The sequence below is a fragment of the Prunus mume genome, linkage group LG7 (genome assembly GCF_029339155.1).
Source record: "Prunus mume cultivar Tortuosa linkage group LG7, ASM2933915v1, whole genome shotgun sequence".
Classification (NCBI taxonomy): Eukaryota; Viridiplantae; Streptophyta; class Magnoliopsida; order Rosales; family Rosaceae; genus Prunus; species Prunus mume.
The window spans coordinates 1,240,522-1,258,535 of record NC_142704.1 but is presented as its reverse complement, the minus strand read 5'-3'; the positions used below and the strand labels follow the sequence as shown (position 1 = coordinate 1,258,535).

Below are 18,014 nucleotides of genomic sequence, written 5' to 3'. Positions count from 1 at the left end.
GCTTAAATGCTTCGCTGTACGGTGGATAAATAAGTTCCAATAATTTAATTAACTTTTGAATACAATTTGCCAAAAAAACAAAATTAGCTTCTGAATACAACAATATGTGATTCGTTGTAAACTTTTTAGTGAATACAACATACAAATAACATAGTGATCGCATAAACTTGCTTACAGTGACCATGGATTTGATCCCCCCTTTTTCAATATCTTTTTATATATGAACCAATTTGCGAAGCTTTCATTTTTTTTCTTTCTTCTTTCCTTTTTGTTGTACATCAGTAAATTTTAACCAATATTTATTAGGAGTTTTACTATATAAGGACAAATAGGAGGGCGCCAAAACAAAATGATCCAACCCCATAAAAATTAGACAAATCAGTTCAGTTACTATTCGACAGTGGTATAAAAAGTTATTTCATGTCATTGTCGAACATTAACTGGACTAGTTTGTCCAATTTTAGAGGAGCTTGACCATTTTAACATTATGTCTTGTGTGAAGGACTTTTATTTATTTATTTATCATTTTATGTATTTATTATTAAAGGATCTACACCCTAGCTTGCATTTGAGACAAAATCAAACTATTATAGAAAGTAAAACAAAAACAATTTATATTTATAATAATCAAGCCTAAAAAAGTAAAATCCAATTTTATCATACAAATAAATAGCATTTGTCAATATCATTGGTTAAAAATTTCCCCCAAAAATTCTTTGGGGCTTGTACTATTTTTCTGTAACCTCCATTTCTCCCAAAAACCTTTAAAAAAATTCCAACATTTTTCTAGCACTTCCAATAAATCCAAAATAATTTAACTTAATTCCAAAACATTTTTCTAAGATTACAAAATTTTATCGGGGCTAACAACATGGATGCGTACAACTCTAGATAGATTTACCGGTGAGGCCCAAACTTTTAGGGCTTGAAATCGACGATAACCAAAGCCCGCTCAATCTTTAGTTGCCATTTTCTGGCCCAGAGAAAGGCGCGACCTTTGGTCAGTCAGTTGAAGTTAAATTGGTAGCCGAAGCATTAGGGTTTTAGACTTTGGACAGGGCTCTCGGATTTTGCAGAGCAGCAGCGGCGCCGGCGGCGACACCAGAGCTTTAAGCTTCGACCACCACATAGCAGAGCAGCCATGGTTCTGAAGACCGAGCTCTGTCGTTTCAGCGGCGCCAAGATTTACCCCGGAAAGGGAATCAGATTCATCCGCTCTGATTCTCAGGTCTTCCTCTTCGCCAACTCCAAATGCAAGAGGTACTTTCACAACCGCCTCAAGCCCTCCAAGCTCACCTGGACCGCCATGTACCGTAAGCAACACAAGAAGGTACCTACACAAAACACACATTCACGAAACGATGCGTTTCGTTTCGAATCGATTGAATATTCTAAGCTCTTGTGTGTTGTGATTTCAGGACATTGCTGCTGAGGCTGTGAAGAAGAAGCGACGCTCAAACAAAAAGCCTTATTCGAGGTCCATTGTTGGTGCCACATTGGAAGTTATTCAGAAGCGAAGGACAGAGAAGCCCGAGGTCCGTGACGCCGCCCGTGAGGCCGCTCTCCGGTAATGCTCTGCTGCTTATTTGATCAACAGTGATAGAATCTGTATTGAGTTATTTGATCAACAATGATAAAATGTAGATTGGGTCATTTGATCAACTTGATAACATCAAATTTGGGGTATTTGATCAACTTGATAAAATCAATTTTGGGTCATTTGATCAGCTTGATAAAATCAAATTCTGGTTTATATTTTATAAAATCAATGATGGATGTGTGTTTATGCGTATTTGTCAGTGAAATCAAGGAGAGGATTAAGAAGACTAAGGATGAGAAGAAGGCAAAGAAGGCTGAATTGGTGTCCAAGTCGAAAGGGTCAGTCCAAGGGCAATGTGCCCAAGGCTGCTGCCCCCAAAGCCCCTAAGCTTGGAGGTGGTGGTGGAAAGCGATAAGTTTTCTTCTTCCCCCCATCCTCAATATTTATTCTCCTTAGCATTTTGCCTAGACGATCGACATATTTTTTTGTTTCGATTTTATGTATGGATTGATTGGCATTGTTGGCCACTCCAATTTTGGATATTGTTGCATTAGTGAAGGTTTATCATTTATATTTTAATGCCTTTGAGTTCAGAAAAAAATATATCTTTTATTCACAGCTGATAAACTTGTTTTGTCAACCTGGAAAAGTTGAGTCGTTTTAGACATTCGTTTTGGTAATTTGTATGTACAAACCCTCTGAGTATGACTTGATAATGAACTTGTCTGGTGGGTTTGGATTATATGGTGGGATGTTTGGTAGTCTAAAAACATGGATTAGACCCAAGTTTGGGATTAAGTTGGATTGGACACCCAGCATGACCAATAGGCGAAATGAGTTATGTTTCTCTCGAAATTTGGGCAATACAAATCCAATGTTTTTTACAGAGAGCTGGTATTTTTCACCGGATTATTTTGCTAAATATTGTTTATTTCGTATGAGATGGAAGCAAATCAGTTTAAGGTTCCGTATTTTTAATTGAAATCAAGTGCGCTTTCAAGACTTTGAAGCACTTATTCTAAGATTTTCTGAACTTTTTAAAGTGTTTTTGGTTGTCATAAAGTCGCTTTTAGTCTTTCGACAAGCAGTCTCAAATAAGTTTCCATCCAGATTATATGCATAAACTTATGCTTGTAACTTCGGATGTCACTATCGACTTCTAGTTTAAAGTTCATAGATCGGTGAAGACCGATAATCTTATGTATTTATCTGTCACATTACTGAAGAGATACAAAGTTTCCTGCAATAAAGAGGTGTGTGTCTTACGTGTGTATGAGTAATTGATGTTGTCCTGTATAATAGATGAGAAAAAATGTATACTAGATTTAGTGACTTATCCAATCTCATCTTAAGAACCAAACGAGGCTTAATGTTATACAAAGCGGTTTCTTTAACTGACCCATATCTCTGTGTCACATGAACAAGGATCTTGTTGCTTAATGACACTCAAATCTTGTTACTCATGTGAGCAAGTTTCAGAAAATATCAAATTATTACTTAGCATGAACCAAATTAAAATATGCCCCCCAAAACTGTAGAGAAATAGGTAAACACTTGTCATTCTGGACTTGTACCACCAGTAGAGAGGAGGAGAGAATATGTGAGAGAAAACATCAAGGGAAATTTTAGAGTATTTAGAGAGCCCTCATATTAGCTGTTTGTTTTTATTTTATTTTATTGCGCAAGCTGTAAATACTTGGTGGGAGGGCAAATAGTATTTGATTATTTGATATCAGCAAGCAACGGCTCTATCTTGCAGTATCAGCAAAAAGGGGCAAAACACAAATGCAATAAAGGTCAACCTTTTAGCAGAAAAGTACTAATAGTGGTTTGGTTTGCTTTAATTGCACACGGAAAGTTAAAAACCTTTTTCCGTTTGAAGTTTTTGTGAAAACCAAGTTTGCTAAACATACTCGTCCTCGTTCGTGAGTGATTCTTAGCTCTTTCTTCTAGTTGTTTACGCATGTATAGAGGATTGTCGAAAGTGAGTGATTCTTAGCTCTTTCTTCTAGTTGTTTACGCGTGTATAGAGAATTGTCAATGTGACGAAAGTCATTCTGTTGGTTAAAAAGAGCCAACAACATTAGCTTAGGTGAAAAGCAAATTTAAGGTTTAAATTTCCATGGAAGCAAAAGGCTAGCAGCTTGAAATAGGCCAATAGGGTCATCTTAAAAAATCTCATGTTTGGCTCATGGAAGAACCATTCTTATTCTGTAAGATACTAATTAAATCAATTAAGCACGCAGTCTTTTGATACTCCTCCTCCATTAAATACTTTAAATCATTTAATTAAATAAATAATTATAATAACTTGCCAAGCTGATCTGAACAAACATACAAGAATGGCATGCACAGATGGCAAAAGAAAAAAAAAACACGGACTAAAAAGGGGAGCATGTGGCTTCTAAGCAACTGTCTCTACCTTCAACTCTTCGAAGCCCAACAACCAGAATGTCACACCATGCTGTGTGTTGCCAGCTTTTGTCTTGTTTGTGTCAAAAGGGATCATACGTACGCGTAAGCTTTGCTCATGCATTGTCCACCACCTCAACCCAAACTTCGTGCCTACTTCTCACCAAATTACCCAAATAGTTAAAACCGTGTAGTTTTAGACGTAAGCACAAAATGGACGTTAAAAAACTTAGTAGAGAATACAAGTTTAAATAAATTAGGATTGTTTCATTTGAGATTTTTCGGTTTTTATTTTTATCTTTTATTTATATAACTCGGCACCGAATAAAATGGAAAACTCAATTTTTGTTACTTGGCTTGGGTCTATTGATTAAAGATGTGAATCCATTTGTTGAAGTTATGATAAGCGCTGGCTTATTTTGATTTTATTATCGCATTTTGTGGGGCAGGTAGGTTGGTTCTTCTTACTTCACTTTGATGGTATGTTGTTGTCATGTTGACTAAGTTCTCCAAACAAAGAAAGAAAGAGGAAGCAAACGTTTATGCATGGAGTGTCATTTGGCCTTGACATTGTGAACCTTTCAGTTTAATATATATCAGAATGAGTCTTTGCTCAACATTTTTTCATATCACGTAATGTATAAAGTAAAGGACAACAACCGAACAGTTGTACTTTGTATAGTTGACTTTTATTATGGTATAAATACAACACAATGCTCAAGTTGATGTGGATTAAAGCAGTTATTCATGACACTGTATTATTCTATTTTGTAATCGAGTTCGGTTTTCTTCTATGTAAATTAGGGTAATTTAAAGTAATTTGAATTATATACCGTACATATGAAAATTGAGAATATAATCCCTAGGATTACAAAGATTTCCTTGGCACAAGCAATTAGAAGCATGCGTTTTCACTTTTTAGCCACTTTGTCTACATTCGAGCAGTTTTTTCAGAAGTGAAAACCTAAAAAAAACAAAAAGCTTTGGAATTTGCAAAGTGTTGGAACCAAAGAATATATTATCAGTTTCCAACTTGAGGAAGGATTCTAGTGTACCCAAAGCTAAGTTCTGGTTTAGGGTTCTACAATAATATAAGTGGGGATCAATTTATGGTGGGTCTTGTCTTGGAATATATGTTATTCGTGGCACAGCAAATCAGACGTATGTGGAAAATTCTTAGGTATGATACGATTGCGTGACTAGATCACTCGTATATTTAAGTCTAATTTGGCTTTATGGGTCATATCATTTTGAATGTGTTGTTGTATATGACAGATGGATACAAGAATTTCTCGGTTGTTAACTTAGGTTTTCCCTATTTTCAGAAGCAAATTTTGTTAAATCATGCTTTGAAAGTCCCTCCGATTTGTGGGCTTTATAGGGAATCATGAAGATGCTTATGCTTTATTACCTTTTAAGAAGGATTAGTCAAATCTTCCTCACGAGCTATAATCAAGTAAAAGGTTAATTAAAAAAGAAGGTCATCATCCCAGTTGTATATGAATTTTTCCTTTTAAATCATTTTGCTTGTTGTAATACATCAATTAAATTCAATGAAGTGAATTTTAATTAAAAAAATATTTAATTAATAATTTTTTTAAAATGTTAATCTATATATATAAAGTAAAAAGCAGAGAATAGTGAAACATTTAAAATATTAAAAAATATATTTGTAAATCATAAAAATAAATAATAAATAATAAATAATTTTAATTGATGTAGTTGTCTGCCTTATTTGTTACATCAGTTTATATAAGAGTAGCATTATTTTATTTATTTTGGAGAAGTGCTGAGTCATTGTCGTGTCCTCCCAAACCATTGTGCGATCTTGATGTTGCTGCGTTCCTACTATTTGAAGCCACGTGGAGGCATGATCCTTTCACTCGCGTTTTTGGGACTTAGTATTTTGATGGTGGCATGACAATGAGAAATCAATTTTCTAAAAAAATATTAAAATGGCAAATTTGTTATACTCTTTGGCTGCTGCCTTTTTTTGCCCTTCACAAGTTTGGAATTGAAAAATTAATCTGAATTTGATTATTCTAAAAAATGGCTCGATTGCGCAATTGAAAAGGAAGTTAAAGCGTTGAATTAATTTATCTTATTAGGAAGTTAAATAAAATTAGTTTTCTTATCTTATTATTCCCAAAAAAAAAAAAAAAAAAACTCAACAACATTACATAAAGCGAACCACATTATTTTATCATGTTTTGCTTAACAAATTAATATTCTTGAGACACACCAAGCATTGAATTGGAACAAATTTGATCAATCACGTGTGTTATATATATGGAAAATGCTAGGAGACCAACTTTAGATAAACTTGTACTCAACTCTAATAGAATGTGTGACCCATTGTATTGGTGGGCTCCACCTTTATTAGAGAGTTGGTATGTTGGTATCTAAAGTTGGTCTCTCTGCATGACGTTATATATATACACACCCCACCAATAATACTAAACATTTGCCAATTGGCAAGCACAAGAAATTACAAATATAAATGTCTAATAAAATAAATAAATAAAACAGTAGCAAATAACTTCCACATACAGGGACGGATTTACAAAGGAGCAATGGTGGTCAAGTGACCCTGCAACCTCTGAAATCTGTCATTAAATGGGAGAAAATTGATCTCTGCAAAGTGTTTGATAAAAGTCTCCAAAGAGGCCAGACTGTTGCTCTATGCTCACGCTTCTCTTTTCTTTTTTTCTCCTCGACGTCAAAACGATGTCGTTCTACTAATAGGTTTGCCAAAACGACGTCGTTTTGGCTCAAGTTTTTTTTTTTTATTTAAGGCGGACTCTTTAACAGAGAGCCCGATACTCCCCTCTCCCAAATCAGTTTCAGTTCATTTTTTTCAATTGCCAAACCCTAAATCCTCAAACCCCAAATCATATTGAACCAACCTTCAACTTCAACCAATCCAATCCAACCACCCCATCCGGCACCGGCATCCTCATAGTGGTGGCAACAACAAAGCAAAAGAATAAGCCCCAAATTCAATTTAATTTCAAAGGTGGATTTTTCATAATGGGACGTTTTCAGAATATGAAAACTCATCGTGGACAATTGTGATTTGGTTTTTTTTTTTAAATTAATTATGAATTATAAATTATCGTTTCATTTTGATGGGTTTATTTTTGTATAGAAAGTTTTTACCCTTTTAGACGTTGACTCCTGTAAGAAAAATTCATAGATCCGTCCTATCCACATAGAAGTATGGAACTGGTCCATATGCCCTAACTTTCTTTTTCATTTTTCTGTTGGAAAATGCTCTCTGTTTTTTTAAGATAAGGATTTAAGCAGGGATAACGATGTAATTTCACAAAAGTAAATGTGATTATTAATTAAGGAATATTAACAGCACCGCGTAATATAAATATATAAAATGACAGACAAGCCAAGTCGGCACAAAGCGCTCTCTCTCCTACATACAAGAAATACAGAGAGAGAGAGAGAGAGAGAGAGAGAGATACAAAGCACTCTCTCCTCCTAAACATTATTCACATTACTTGTTCGACTGTTAAATCTACAACCTTCTTTGCCCACCCAACTCTTCTGCTTCCAAATCTCTCGTCTTTTCTTTTGCTTCATCCAAAAACACGTCTTCTGCTCGCTTCCAAGTCACTTCTTAATCTCTGTTCCCATTTTTTTTCTTCCACAATATAAACACCAACCCAAAAAACATTGGCCTTTCTCATTGCACAGAGAAAAAGCTTGAGACTTGAGAGACAAACAGAGAGAGAAAAAGAAAATCAAACCATGGCTGATCTAGAAAGAGCAGGAACAGAAAAACCCAGAGCCAACAACAGTTACAACCCAAACCAGTACTATGCGGGAACTCAAGAGCATCAATGGACATCCTGGTTGATTCCTATGTTTGTGGTGGCCAATATTATTGTCTTCATTGTGGCTATGTTTGTCAACAACTGTCCAAGGAACAATACTGGTATTGATGGCAAGTGTGTAGCCAAGTTTCTTGGTCGGCTTTCATTTCAGCCTCTCCAGGAGAACCCTCTATTTGGCCCATCTTCTTCCACGTGAGTTCTCTGAATTACCCATCTCTCAATTTAGTGATTTTTCTCGGTTTTTGGATTTGGGTTTGAGAAATATGATTGCTTTGTAATTTTAAAGTTTATGATTTTGGGGCAAATACGGTTTGCTTATTTGGTTGTGTGCAAGTTGAGAATTTACTGTTTTTCCAATGTTATATGATGTCCAGAATGTTACTAAGCAGCAGTTTATACTTCAATTTCTCATTTTGATATTTTTTTCCTTTTCAGTTTCTGATTGGGCATGCTCCCTTGAGTTTAGGATGATAGAATTGTTTGAAGTGCATGATTTTCTTCTGATTCTTCCTGTATTGTTTATTCTTTTTTGGTTTTTAAACTTCCAATCCTAATTCATAATGCTAGATTGGTCTGAGATTCTAACTCATTGATATCCTAAGTGTGAGTTTTTTTTTCTAATTGCATTTGTGGGACTAGTTTTTTTTTTTCCCCCTTTTCAATTTGTGTTATTCTGCTTGGAATTTTTGTTATTCTAACTCATTGATATCCTAATTCATAATCCAGTAGCGTATGCCAGGACAAATTTATCTGAATGACCCTTTTTCTGACCACAAAGTGATGAACTTTTGTGTGATTTGAACAAAGGATATCGAATCCTGGAAATTAAAAAGCCATAGTTCAAAGACTGAATTTTTTTTTCGCTTCTTTATTTTTTAAGTTCCATTTATTTTTGCTTATTATACTTGGATGAAAGTGGTTTCCAGGTGTGTCTGGATGGGAAACTAATTTCTCTTTCCTTTTCGCTTTTTGGTTTTTATTATCTGATAAATATTTCCTGCTTTTGCAGATTGGAAAAATTGGGAGCTCTGGAGTGGTTCAAGGTTGTACATGGGCATCAAGGATGGAGACTTGTCACTTGTATTTGGTTGCACGCCGGTGTCATTCATTTGCTTGCAAACATGCTGAGCTTGATCTTTATCGGCATCCGCCTTGAACAGCAATTTGGGTTTGGTATGCCATTTTTCTTACCATGCCTTGAATTAAGGTTTTAAGTAAAATGAGGTCAATTTTAGGACTTCATGATTATGCATATTAAAAGGGGAGCCTTTTGTTCTTTACATTTAGAAGAATGCGGATATGGGAACATTCTTATTTTTCTATATTCAACTCTTTTGAATTTATTCTAAATTATGTATGAGTCCTTTTTTATTTATAGTCTCCAGCATCACTTTACTGTGCTGGATGCATTTGTGCATTCAAATTGAATTAAAGGCAATTCAAATAATTGTTTTGTTCCCTGATGATAACCGTCTAGATATTTTAAGCCTTGTTCAATTTCATTATTAGTGTATTTTCCTTTGACATATTTTTAGGGCAATGATTTCCCCACTCCTATTTTATCCACTTACACTCCTTTTTTAGTTATAAAATAAAAAAGGAGTGTAAGTGGATAAAATAGGAGAAAAAGGAGTGGGGAAATCACCACTCTATTTTTATGATGGTTTTGTTGCATTCTAACATCAGTTCTGGATTGAATGATTTGGCAGTGCGCGTGGGGATAATCTACCTGTTGTCAGGACTTGGTGGGAGCATATTATCAGCCCTTTTTATTCAGCGCAATATTTCTGTTGGTGCTTCTGGCGCTCTGTTTGGACTTCTGGGAGCTATGTTATCGGAGCTTCTCACTAACTGGAGTATATACACCAACAAGGTTTGCTACCGATTTTCCGATTTTATAAAGTGAAGTTGATATTCTTTAAATGGATTTGATGTTTGCATTGTATCATGATTTCATGTTAAGATCGGAATGTTTTACAGTCATTAACTCTTGCTGTTCTCTTGCCCTTCCAGGCTGCAGCTCTATTGACGCTTATAGTCATTATCGCCATTAACTTAGCAGTTGGAATTCTTCCTCATGTTGACAACTTCGCCCACATCGGAGGATTCTTGGCTGGGTTTCTCCTTGGTTTTATTTTGCTCCTTCGTCCTCAGTTTGGATGGATGGAGAGTCGGAATCTTCCAGCTGACACTCGTGTCAAATCTAAGCACAAGCCTTATCAATATATTCTTTTGTTGGTTGCCTCTGCCTTACTGATTGCTGGGTAAGCTTGTTGCTGGAATTCTAATTTATTATTTGAATTTTGCATGGTTTAGTCTCCATTGCATTTTAATCTGGTTCAAATCGGAGACCATCCCCATATTGTCGGTCCTTTTTTCATACTTTTTTGTTTCTACTGTCATGGATGAGTTTAAGTATACACATTAGCACATATGAAACTATTTCGAGATGAGTAATTTTCAATTTTCTTTGTTAAATGCAGATTAACTACGGGATTGGTGTTGCTGTTCAAAGGAGAGAACTTAAACAAGCACTGCAGCTGGTGCCATTACCTAAGCTGTGTGCCAACCTCAAGATGGAAATGTGGGAACTGAGAGATGGCCCTCCTCTTCTTTTGTCAACTTCCATACCTTGACCTGTTCATCTTGTCTCTGATTCTTTTCTTCTTTTATATAATATGTTTCTTTCGTTGGGAACCCTCGCTGATGTACATGCATAGAACACATGATATATTCTAGTTTGCTTGGTACATGGAGATATGTAGTAATATGTATATTTGATACAGAAGATGTCTTTCCGTTATATACAGATATTATTTTTTTCCTTCAAAATGGATATTTTCCTCCTTGTTCTGTTGGACTTGTGTTGCCCAAGTTCTGAGCAGCTTTTCGCCAAACTTTTATCACCATAAGTTAAGGTTGCTGCCCATTCAGTATGGGGAAGACTTGCAAGAACCAACTATATTTACCGACTTATACACAATAGGAGACTTCCGTTTGACATTCCATTATGTGGGTGCTATGCTATGCCAAAGTCGAGCCACTTATAATTGTTATTTGATAAGATTTACAAAGTCAAGCTACTTATGATTGTTACTTGATAAGGTTTACCGACAAGGTTTACAACAGTATTAGTATGCGTAATGCTACCACAAGCGCTGATCAATGTCTGTGATAGGTGATATTTTAAACTACTCTAATCTATGTGAAGTTGAACTCAGTGTAAAGGGACAGACTCCGATTTCTTCAACTGGTCTAAATCACATGTGTTACTCTTATTATGTTTGTTTCCAGTTTAACTGTAACTTAAATCATACCCACATGTACCCTGCACTTGAGGTCTTAGGTTCGATTCACCCATATTCCAATATCGCTTGTATAAGTAAAAAATAATAATCATACCCACATGTGAAGAAGCTTCAAAAAGTAGCCCAATTGGCATATGATTTAATGACCCATCTGCAGACCCAAAATCATTTGGTCCTAGTGTAATGCAAGGTTGATTCAATTCAACCCATTTTCTAGTCCCTAATTCTAAAGTTGACATCCAGGCAGTACAGCTGGCTGGAATTTTGCACATTGAAGTTTTCTTCCTTGGAGATGAAAGACTTTGCATTTGTATATAGAAAAAAGAACAGAAATCCATTGAACACAGACAAGTGCCTTGTTTTTAGATACACATTTGCACGTGTACGCGTTCGTTCAGACATACTTGTAAATGACGTTACATGTTTTGTTAATTCTATAGGTGATGTTTGTGGGTGAAGTTCTTTAGCCAATTTCTCTGTCCTCTAATTTTTTTTTTTTTCCTCTCTCTTGTATGGCCAGATATCTTTACCTATGTGATATTCCGAAGGGGGAAAAATGATTGAAAAGTCAACAGATTCATTGACTTTAACAATAACCAGAGTTTTTCTTCAATGAGAGCTCAAAGGTCAAATGGCATACCACTTAATATTTCTATATATTTTTCATTCTTAAAAGTTTCATGCAATACACTTCACCTTCTGCCAACTTAATTTTACAACTGAAACAGAAAGTAATGGCATTTTCCGGAAGCAGCCTTTGATTCAGACCCACAAATATATGCCCCTACGCTAATAAAATTCTTAACATTACAAGGACAATGAAGTAGTTTAGTACATCAGTTAGCCAGATTAGATTCAAAATTACAGTGGAGGGGTTGAAACCCCTCAAGGTGAAACCCCTAAAGGGCACCCCATTAGTATCTGTAACCCACAGGCATCCCAAGCTTGTCCAACCGACCAGATCCCGGGTAGGCTTTGCTTGCAAAGTTTGTGTGCAAGGCAGACGCCCTCTGAGCACTTGATTTCAATTCGCCAGAGCCATGAATGGAGTACCTCTTTGCAGAGCCAGACCTTTCATACTGAGGCCTCTGCTTTGGAGCACTAAGAGACCTTAACTTCGCCTTTGAAGATTCCGTGCATGCCATGTAGCTCGGGTAATCTGAGTAGCCACTTAGGTAACTTTTCGAGCCATCGCTCCTTGTGGGAGTGAAGGGACTTCTCTTTGAATTACCGCCCCTTGATGAAGCCGAATGAAACTGAGGACTACTGTTGGCAGTGCAGAAAGAGTCTTCCTCAACCTCTCGAGAGAATTTCAATGGAGTTAAAGATTGGACCTCGCAAGAAGATGGACTTGGAAGTGTTTGATGGCTTGTAGAGTCTTTTGAAGTGGTAAAGCTATGGCTGTATTGGTCTGAAGCCAGAGCAAGATGAGTAGAGTGGAAAAGGTTTCTCCGTTTAGTTGCGATGAATGGTTTCCCAGTATCGATTTCAAGGACCCTGTCATTCTTTTCATCATCTGTAGTGCCATATGATCTGGAGCTATTCCGCTGCAGGATGTAGTAGGCATAAGGATTGCATGTAAGTAGAAAGCATGACAATGCAGATAAAATAAAAGATCTGAGCATACCCTGAGTGTTGAAAATTGCTCGAGTTTTGTACTCCTGGATCGGATCGGATGTTCAATTTTTTCAGGGGTTGCTGGACCCTGCATGTAGAAGAGATTTTTCTTGTTTAAAGAGTAAACAAACATTTGGTGAATGCAGATGATATATTTAGGTCATCAGTGATTCATAAAACACATAAATCAATTACAGATGGTCAATTAGAACTCAGATGATAATGGCTAATTAGCAGATAGTCAATCACAACTCAGTTGATCATATCAATAACTAACTAGTCTTTTATTTTTCTGATGAGGTAAAACCAGTGATTGAGAAAAGCCTCAACATCTGTGTAGTAGTAAGCTTTTTAACCATCAACGTGTCCCCTCTAACATGTTATCTGTCTACAAGTTTGATATGGACATTAACTGTTATATCTATTATGCTAGTTGTCAACCTGCCACTCATTTATTTGACAGCAAAAGTAGCGTCCACTGTCCATATGAACCTAAAAAAATTTGGAAGTTTCTTATAACATATAATTACACATCAATGCAGCATGGAGCTCTTTAAATTTCTACCAAACAACCCTCCTTCACAACATTATACGTGTCTGTACTGAAAAGCACATCCATGAATAGAAAAGCCTTCTAAGTTGTTATGAAAAAAAAAGAATGGTCCCCCCACCCGAAGTTCAAATCTATTTGAAAAAAAACTCATATTGGAGGGAAAGGAAAATTTTCCTTACAGGTTGGTGAAATTGAGAAGACTTGGTCCTTGAATGTGAGAGCTCAGAAATTTGGGACCGCCCTGTTCGAGCTCTCGCCTGAGCACGCAAGATTGCTTGCAGCCGCTGCAACCGCGCAGCATTGTTCTTCCTCACAATATGACCTCTTACCAGTGCCTGAAGTCTTACCAATCCCTTTAATGCTCGCAATGCTCTCCTTGCCTTCAAAATATCCATTTGACAAAGTAACTTAACTTATGAAAAACCAATTAAAACGCATTCGAGATAATTCTAAAACTCCAACCAAGTAATAACACAAAATGTCAACTACAACAAAACCAGGATATCAATACCAACCTAATGATTGAATAGCCTAAACTTAAATGACATTATAAATTATGGTGCTGAGGAGCAGGTGCGCGGACCTACACAGAAATTCGAATGGAACAAGCGCCTAAATGAAATTATTTTTGGCCAAGTACCAAATGAATCTATATCTCTGACATGAAAAAAAAGAAAACAGGGACGTTTCACTACCAGCCCCTGCAAAAAAGCATCCCATTGTTTGACTGTACTGTGCTGTCTACATTTTAATTCAGCATTAAAGCACCCAACCTACACCCCCCCCCCCTCCTCTCTTCCTAAGAAAGTCAATTAGAAAATTCTTTTTAAGGAACCCACCAAAACTTTAAGTGTGCAGGACCCAACAGTCAGAAACGTCAACACGCATGGAGTTGAAAACTTTTGGCCATCCACATCCACTCCTTTAAAATGCATCAATTACAAAGGGACTGTTAATTTAACAACTTGGTTTCTTTAAGAAAGTCCCATTCTACTGTAAAACCCCAATTGACTAGATCGTATTAAATCCTTTTGGTTTCTACTATGAGGAAACATCAAACGCTGTTGGAATTAAAGAACCCTAACAGAAACGGCAAAAGAACTAAGAAACCCAATTGAAATTAAGTCCCTTCCCTTCCAATTAAACTAAGTGTTAGGTGAGGAAATTAAAGAATGGCAAAACCACAGTAAGAATACCAAGACATTGACAATTTGACATTAAAAAAATTGTCATTGGGCAAACCAAATCAACTTACTCTAGAAAAGAAAAGAGAAAAGTTTCAGCCCCACCCATTCTGTGAAAACCGCAACACAACAAAAATGGAAGGCCTCTGAAAACTAAATGACCATGTGCTGTAAGAATAACCCTTGAGAGGTCCAGTGGTCCACACGGGTTTTTCTTGGAAGAAGGTGGTATAGTACGCACCCCGGTGCATTTTAGCGGGTTTACCTATTTCACAACCTAGAAAAATGTTGGAAGGGTCTCTTTCAGTGTTTGACAGAGAGATGACCCAGAAACGGCAGTGCAAAAGAAGCTCCACGTATTGCCGTTTTGAGGAAAACGACATGGAATGTACAGCTCAAAGTAGCCCAACTGGGTAGGAGATGAATTCTACAACGACGCCGTATGGGACCTTCGGTTACAGAACCAACGTGCAGCAGTTTTCACTGTGTAGTGGTAGAATAGAAGAAGGAACACTAGTTTTTAAGCACGAAGCCTAACGGGAAAGAAGGGACACGTGTCAGCTTCCCGACCCAATCCAGTAACTTAATCAGAAATTAACGGTCAATTAAGAAAACTTGTACAAAAAAAATATATATATATATATAATAATAATTCGGCGGTGATACGAACCAAACAGCCTCGGAAAGCAGCTTGAATCTTCAGCGCGGCCCATTCTTCTTCGCGGACCCCAACTCGGGCCGCGCTAACGTGCGCCGCGGGGTTGCTGGGGCACCGTCCGCTGCTCGTCAGGCGGACCACGGCGGCGGCGGCTTGCGCTGCGGCGACTGCGGCTTCTGCCACGGCGGCGGTCGCGGCTGCGACGGCGATGGCGTGTTTGTTGGGGTCGACCACGGCGTCGTTTGCAGAGTCGGAAGGAAGCGGTGGGGTGTCGTTTTGATGGCGGTGGTGGTTTTTTTCTCTGTAGGACTTGACGAAGCTCCAGCGGCGTCTGTCTTTGGTGGGAGGTTTTGGGGAGGAGGTGGACGTTTGGTGGGTCGGGTCGGGCTTTTTGAGGCCCAGGATGGAGCGGAACCATTTGGAGGCCTTGCCCATTTTTTTGGGTTGTTCGGAGAAGTGTCTCAGAGGCTAAGGGTGATGTGATGGAAGTGGTTTGAGTAAGTGGGTTTGGTTATGGAGTTGCATTTGCAGTTGCAGAAGAGAGAGAGAAAGGGAGAGAGAGAGAGGGAGAGAGTGAGAGATGAAAGGTTGGGACTTGGGAGCAAAGAAAGAAAGAAAAAGAGGGAATTTATTTATATGGTGGAGATTGTCAAAGGAGGGGACATTGATGGGGAGTTGATTAAAACACATGCTGGTAGGGAAGTGAAACTCCATGCTCTGCATGGCGCGTTTGGTTTATTACATTGGTCGTCGTTTGCTCTCTTTTTTTTGTTGGATTTTTCTAGTTTTTCTGAAATTACAAATTGGAATAAGAACAAAAAGATTGGAATAAATTGGGATCACTGATAACGTTTTGGTTTTTAGTGTTCATTTTAAAAAGAATAATATAAATAAAAGATATAAAAAGACTAATCATCTGGCATTGTGCTTTCTCTTGTTCATAACTTTTGTCACATGCACATGCACATGCAGACGCGTGATGAGCATCCTATTTTTAGTTGCGATGTATTGAATTGTTCTTGCAAACTAGAACCTATACATATGCATAAAACCATGGATTGCCAAGACAAAATGATCTAGATTTGTCTAATTAGGTGTTTAAAATAGTAAAGAAAATTCTAAGGAAGAAAAAATAAAGAAGAGGATCTTGCTTCGCAAGGACAAGAGTGAGAAAATATGAGAAGCTCTTGACAACTTCTTGTCACAAGTTAGTGTTAACGCTAATTCTTTTCTTCTTCTTCGTATCACTCTGGTAATTGTGCACATTTCATCCTCATTTTCAATTGATTTTCTAATTTATCTTTGTTTTTTTTTTTACAAAACAAAAAAGAAAAAATATGTTTCCAAAGTGTGTAATAATAAATTAATCGGCATTAGATTCCTATCTACACAAGTCAAATTTGAGACTTACTTCAACTTAGTGGTAACTACTACCAACTACCACTAGATAAAAATTAATTTGTTCTACATTTATCTTCCTTGTTCTAACTAACTCATGATTCCTTTGGATCCACAATTGTATCTCTTTTTTATTATTTTGCTTTTGCAATTTTAGTTGAAATGTCTATGTCAGAGTTTCTTCAATTCTGCATGATCATTAGTAGATGTGTATCAGATTGTATTAATTTTGATATTAGACCGATCTGTTATTTATTTATTTTTGTTATTGTAATGACCTTTTGTGATTTTTTTTGTGTGTGCTCAATTATGAATGAAATCCTAGAATTTCTCAACAACAAAAAAAGTACATGACATCTCAATTATATAACTTACTGATAATATTATAATATGTTGATTGATAACATCACATGACGATATGTCGGTCACATTCAATAATTTCTCTAAATGACATACATCATCATTAAGCACATTACCTCAATTTTCATTAAGCATTAAACACATTTAGAGGTGGGTAACAAACGACATGAGTTTAGAATATAAGAAGGACTTAAGCAAATGAGAGTATTTGGATGACACAAGATTTTGGGGTTTTGGTGTAACATATTTAACTCATTGTGTGTTTACTAATCAAGAATTGAAATTTGAAGCAGGAATTGAATTCCAACTATGGAGGATTTTGTGTTTACTTCACATCAACAAATTAAAAAGTAAGTGAGGCTCACACAAAATTAGGAGTTTGATTCTTGATTTTGAGGAATTCAATTCTTTGGTGTAATATAGTATTCTAATTCCCAGAGATCTAACGTATTATGAATTCATTTTTTTTACCTATTATATCCACACACAATTTTAAAAATTCAAAATTTATCATATACTTTATCCCAACAATGAGAATATTTTAGTAATTAGCATCACTCAAACCCCAATTAGTAAACAACTTCAATAGGAATATGAAATCTAATTTTCCTCAATTCATATGGTTTAGTAAACAACTTCAATAGGAATCCGAAATCTAATTCTCCTTAATTCAACTCATCTTCAATCTAATTCATTCCCAATTCAATTCTTCATAATCCATAATCGGATTAGTAAACTTACCATCAATTCATACATTAGTTTTGGATTGAAAGTCTACCTTGAAATCCAGTACCTTTTCTTTCTCTCCCACATCATCTCAACTAAAGTCATTTAAAAAAAATTCCCTAAATCCCAAATATCATGAGTGATAAAAGATAGATTCTAAAGAGTAATTGATTGATAGAGAGACACGGCCCAAAACGTCCGTGACAAGTTTATGACTAATGCATGGGAGGCCATGGCTTTTTGGCATATATTAGTTGTACGTCGAATCAAAGTCAAGTGAGATTAGATTGATAATTGATTAGATACCATATTATATGAACAACAACTACAAAATAACACAGAAAAATAGAAAACAAAACAAAACACAAAAAGAGTAAAAGTGGAATTGTTTGTCTCTATATGTGTCTGCA

General features: G+C 36.4%; 3 protein-coding genes across 3 annotated transcripts; 2 read left to right on the top strand and 1 right to left on the bottom strand.

Moving 5' to 3' along the window:
• Positions 1-1,023: 1,023 nt before the first annotated feature.
• LOC103337433 (large ribosomal subunit protein eL24-like) lies at positions 1,024-2,119 on the top strand. Its single transcript, XM_008240589.2, is given in 4 exon segments — positions 1,024-1,330; positions 1,419-1,567; positions 1,801-1,869; positions 1,871-2,119. Coding segments are annotated over 4 exon segments (492 nt in total). The 5' UTR covers positions 1,024-1,141; the 3' UTR covers positions 1,956-2,119.
• A 5,239-nt stretch (positions 2,120-7,358) lies between these two features.
• LOC103337435 (RHOMBOID-like protein 2) lies at positions 7,359-10,632 on the top strand. The gene is made up of 5 exons (XM_008240590.2): positions 7,359-7,992; positions 8,810-8,973; positions 9,510-9,673; positions 9,814-10,064; positions 10,284-10,632. Exons 1-5 carry the CDS (start codon positions 7,715-7,717, stop codon positions 10,393-10,395), a joined length of 969 nt encoding a protein of 322 aa, XP_008238812.2. The 5' UTR covers positions 7,359-7,714; the 3' UTR covers positions 10,396-10,632.
• A 1,101-nt stretch (positions 10,633-11,733) lies between these two features.
• Positions 11,734-15,771, bottom strand: IQD22 (IQ-domain 22). The gene is made up of 4 exons (XM_089041449.1): positions 15,133-15,771; positions 13,458-13,658; positions 12,736-12,813; positions 11,734-12,655 (listed from the first exon to the last, which is right to left on the bottom strand). The coding sequence occupies exons 1-4, from the start codon at positions 15,553-15,555 to the stop codon at positions 12,023-12,025; spliced, it is 1,335 nt and encodes a 444-aa protein (XP_088897575.1). The 5' UTR covers positions 15,556-15,771; the 3' UTR covers positions 11,734-12,022.
• Between the last annotated feature and the right edge of the window lie 2,243 nt (positions 15,772-18,014).

Bases quoted from the DNA above. Each gene is read 5' to 3' on its own strand.
- LOC103337435 (XM_008240590.2), top strand. From the start codon at position 7,715: ATGGCTGATCTAGAAAGAGCAGGAACAGAAAAACCCAGAGCCAACAAC. The intron at 9,674-9,813 runs GTTTGCTACCGA...TTGCCCTTCCAG, and splicing joins GGAGTATATACACCAACAAG to GCTGCAGCTCTATTGACGCT. The intron at 10,065-10,283 runs GTAAGCTTGTTG...TGTTAAATGCAG, and splicing joins TCTGCCTTACTGATTGCTGG to ATTAACTACGGGATTGGTGT.
- IQD22 (XM_089041449.1), bottom strand. From the start codon at position 15,555: ATGGGCAAGGCCTCCAAATGGTTCCGCTCCATCCTGGGCCTCAAAAAG. The intron at 12,814-13,457 runs GTAAGGAAAATT...TTCTACATGCAG, and splicing joins CTTCTCAATTTCACCAACCT to GGTCCAGCAACCCCTGAAAA. The intron at 12,656-12,735 runs GTATGCTCAGAT...TACATCCTGCAG, and splicing joins AGCAATTTTCAACACTCAGG to CGGAATAGCTCCAGATCATA.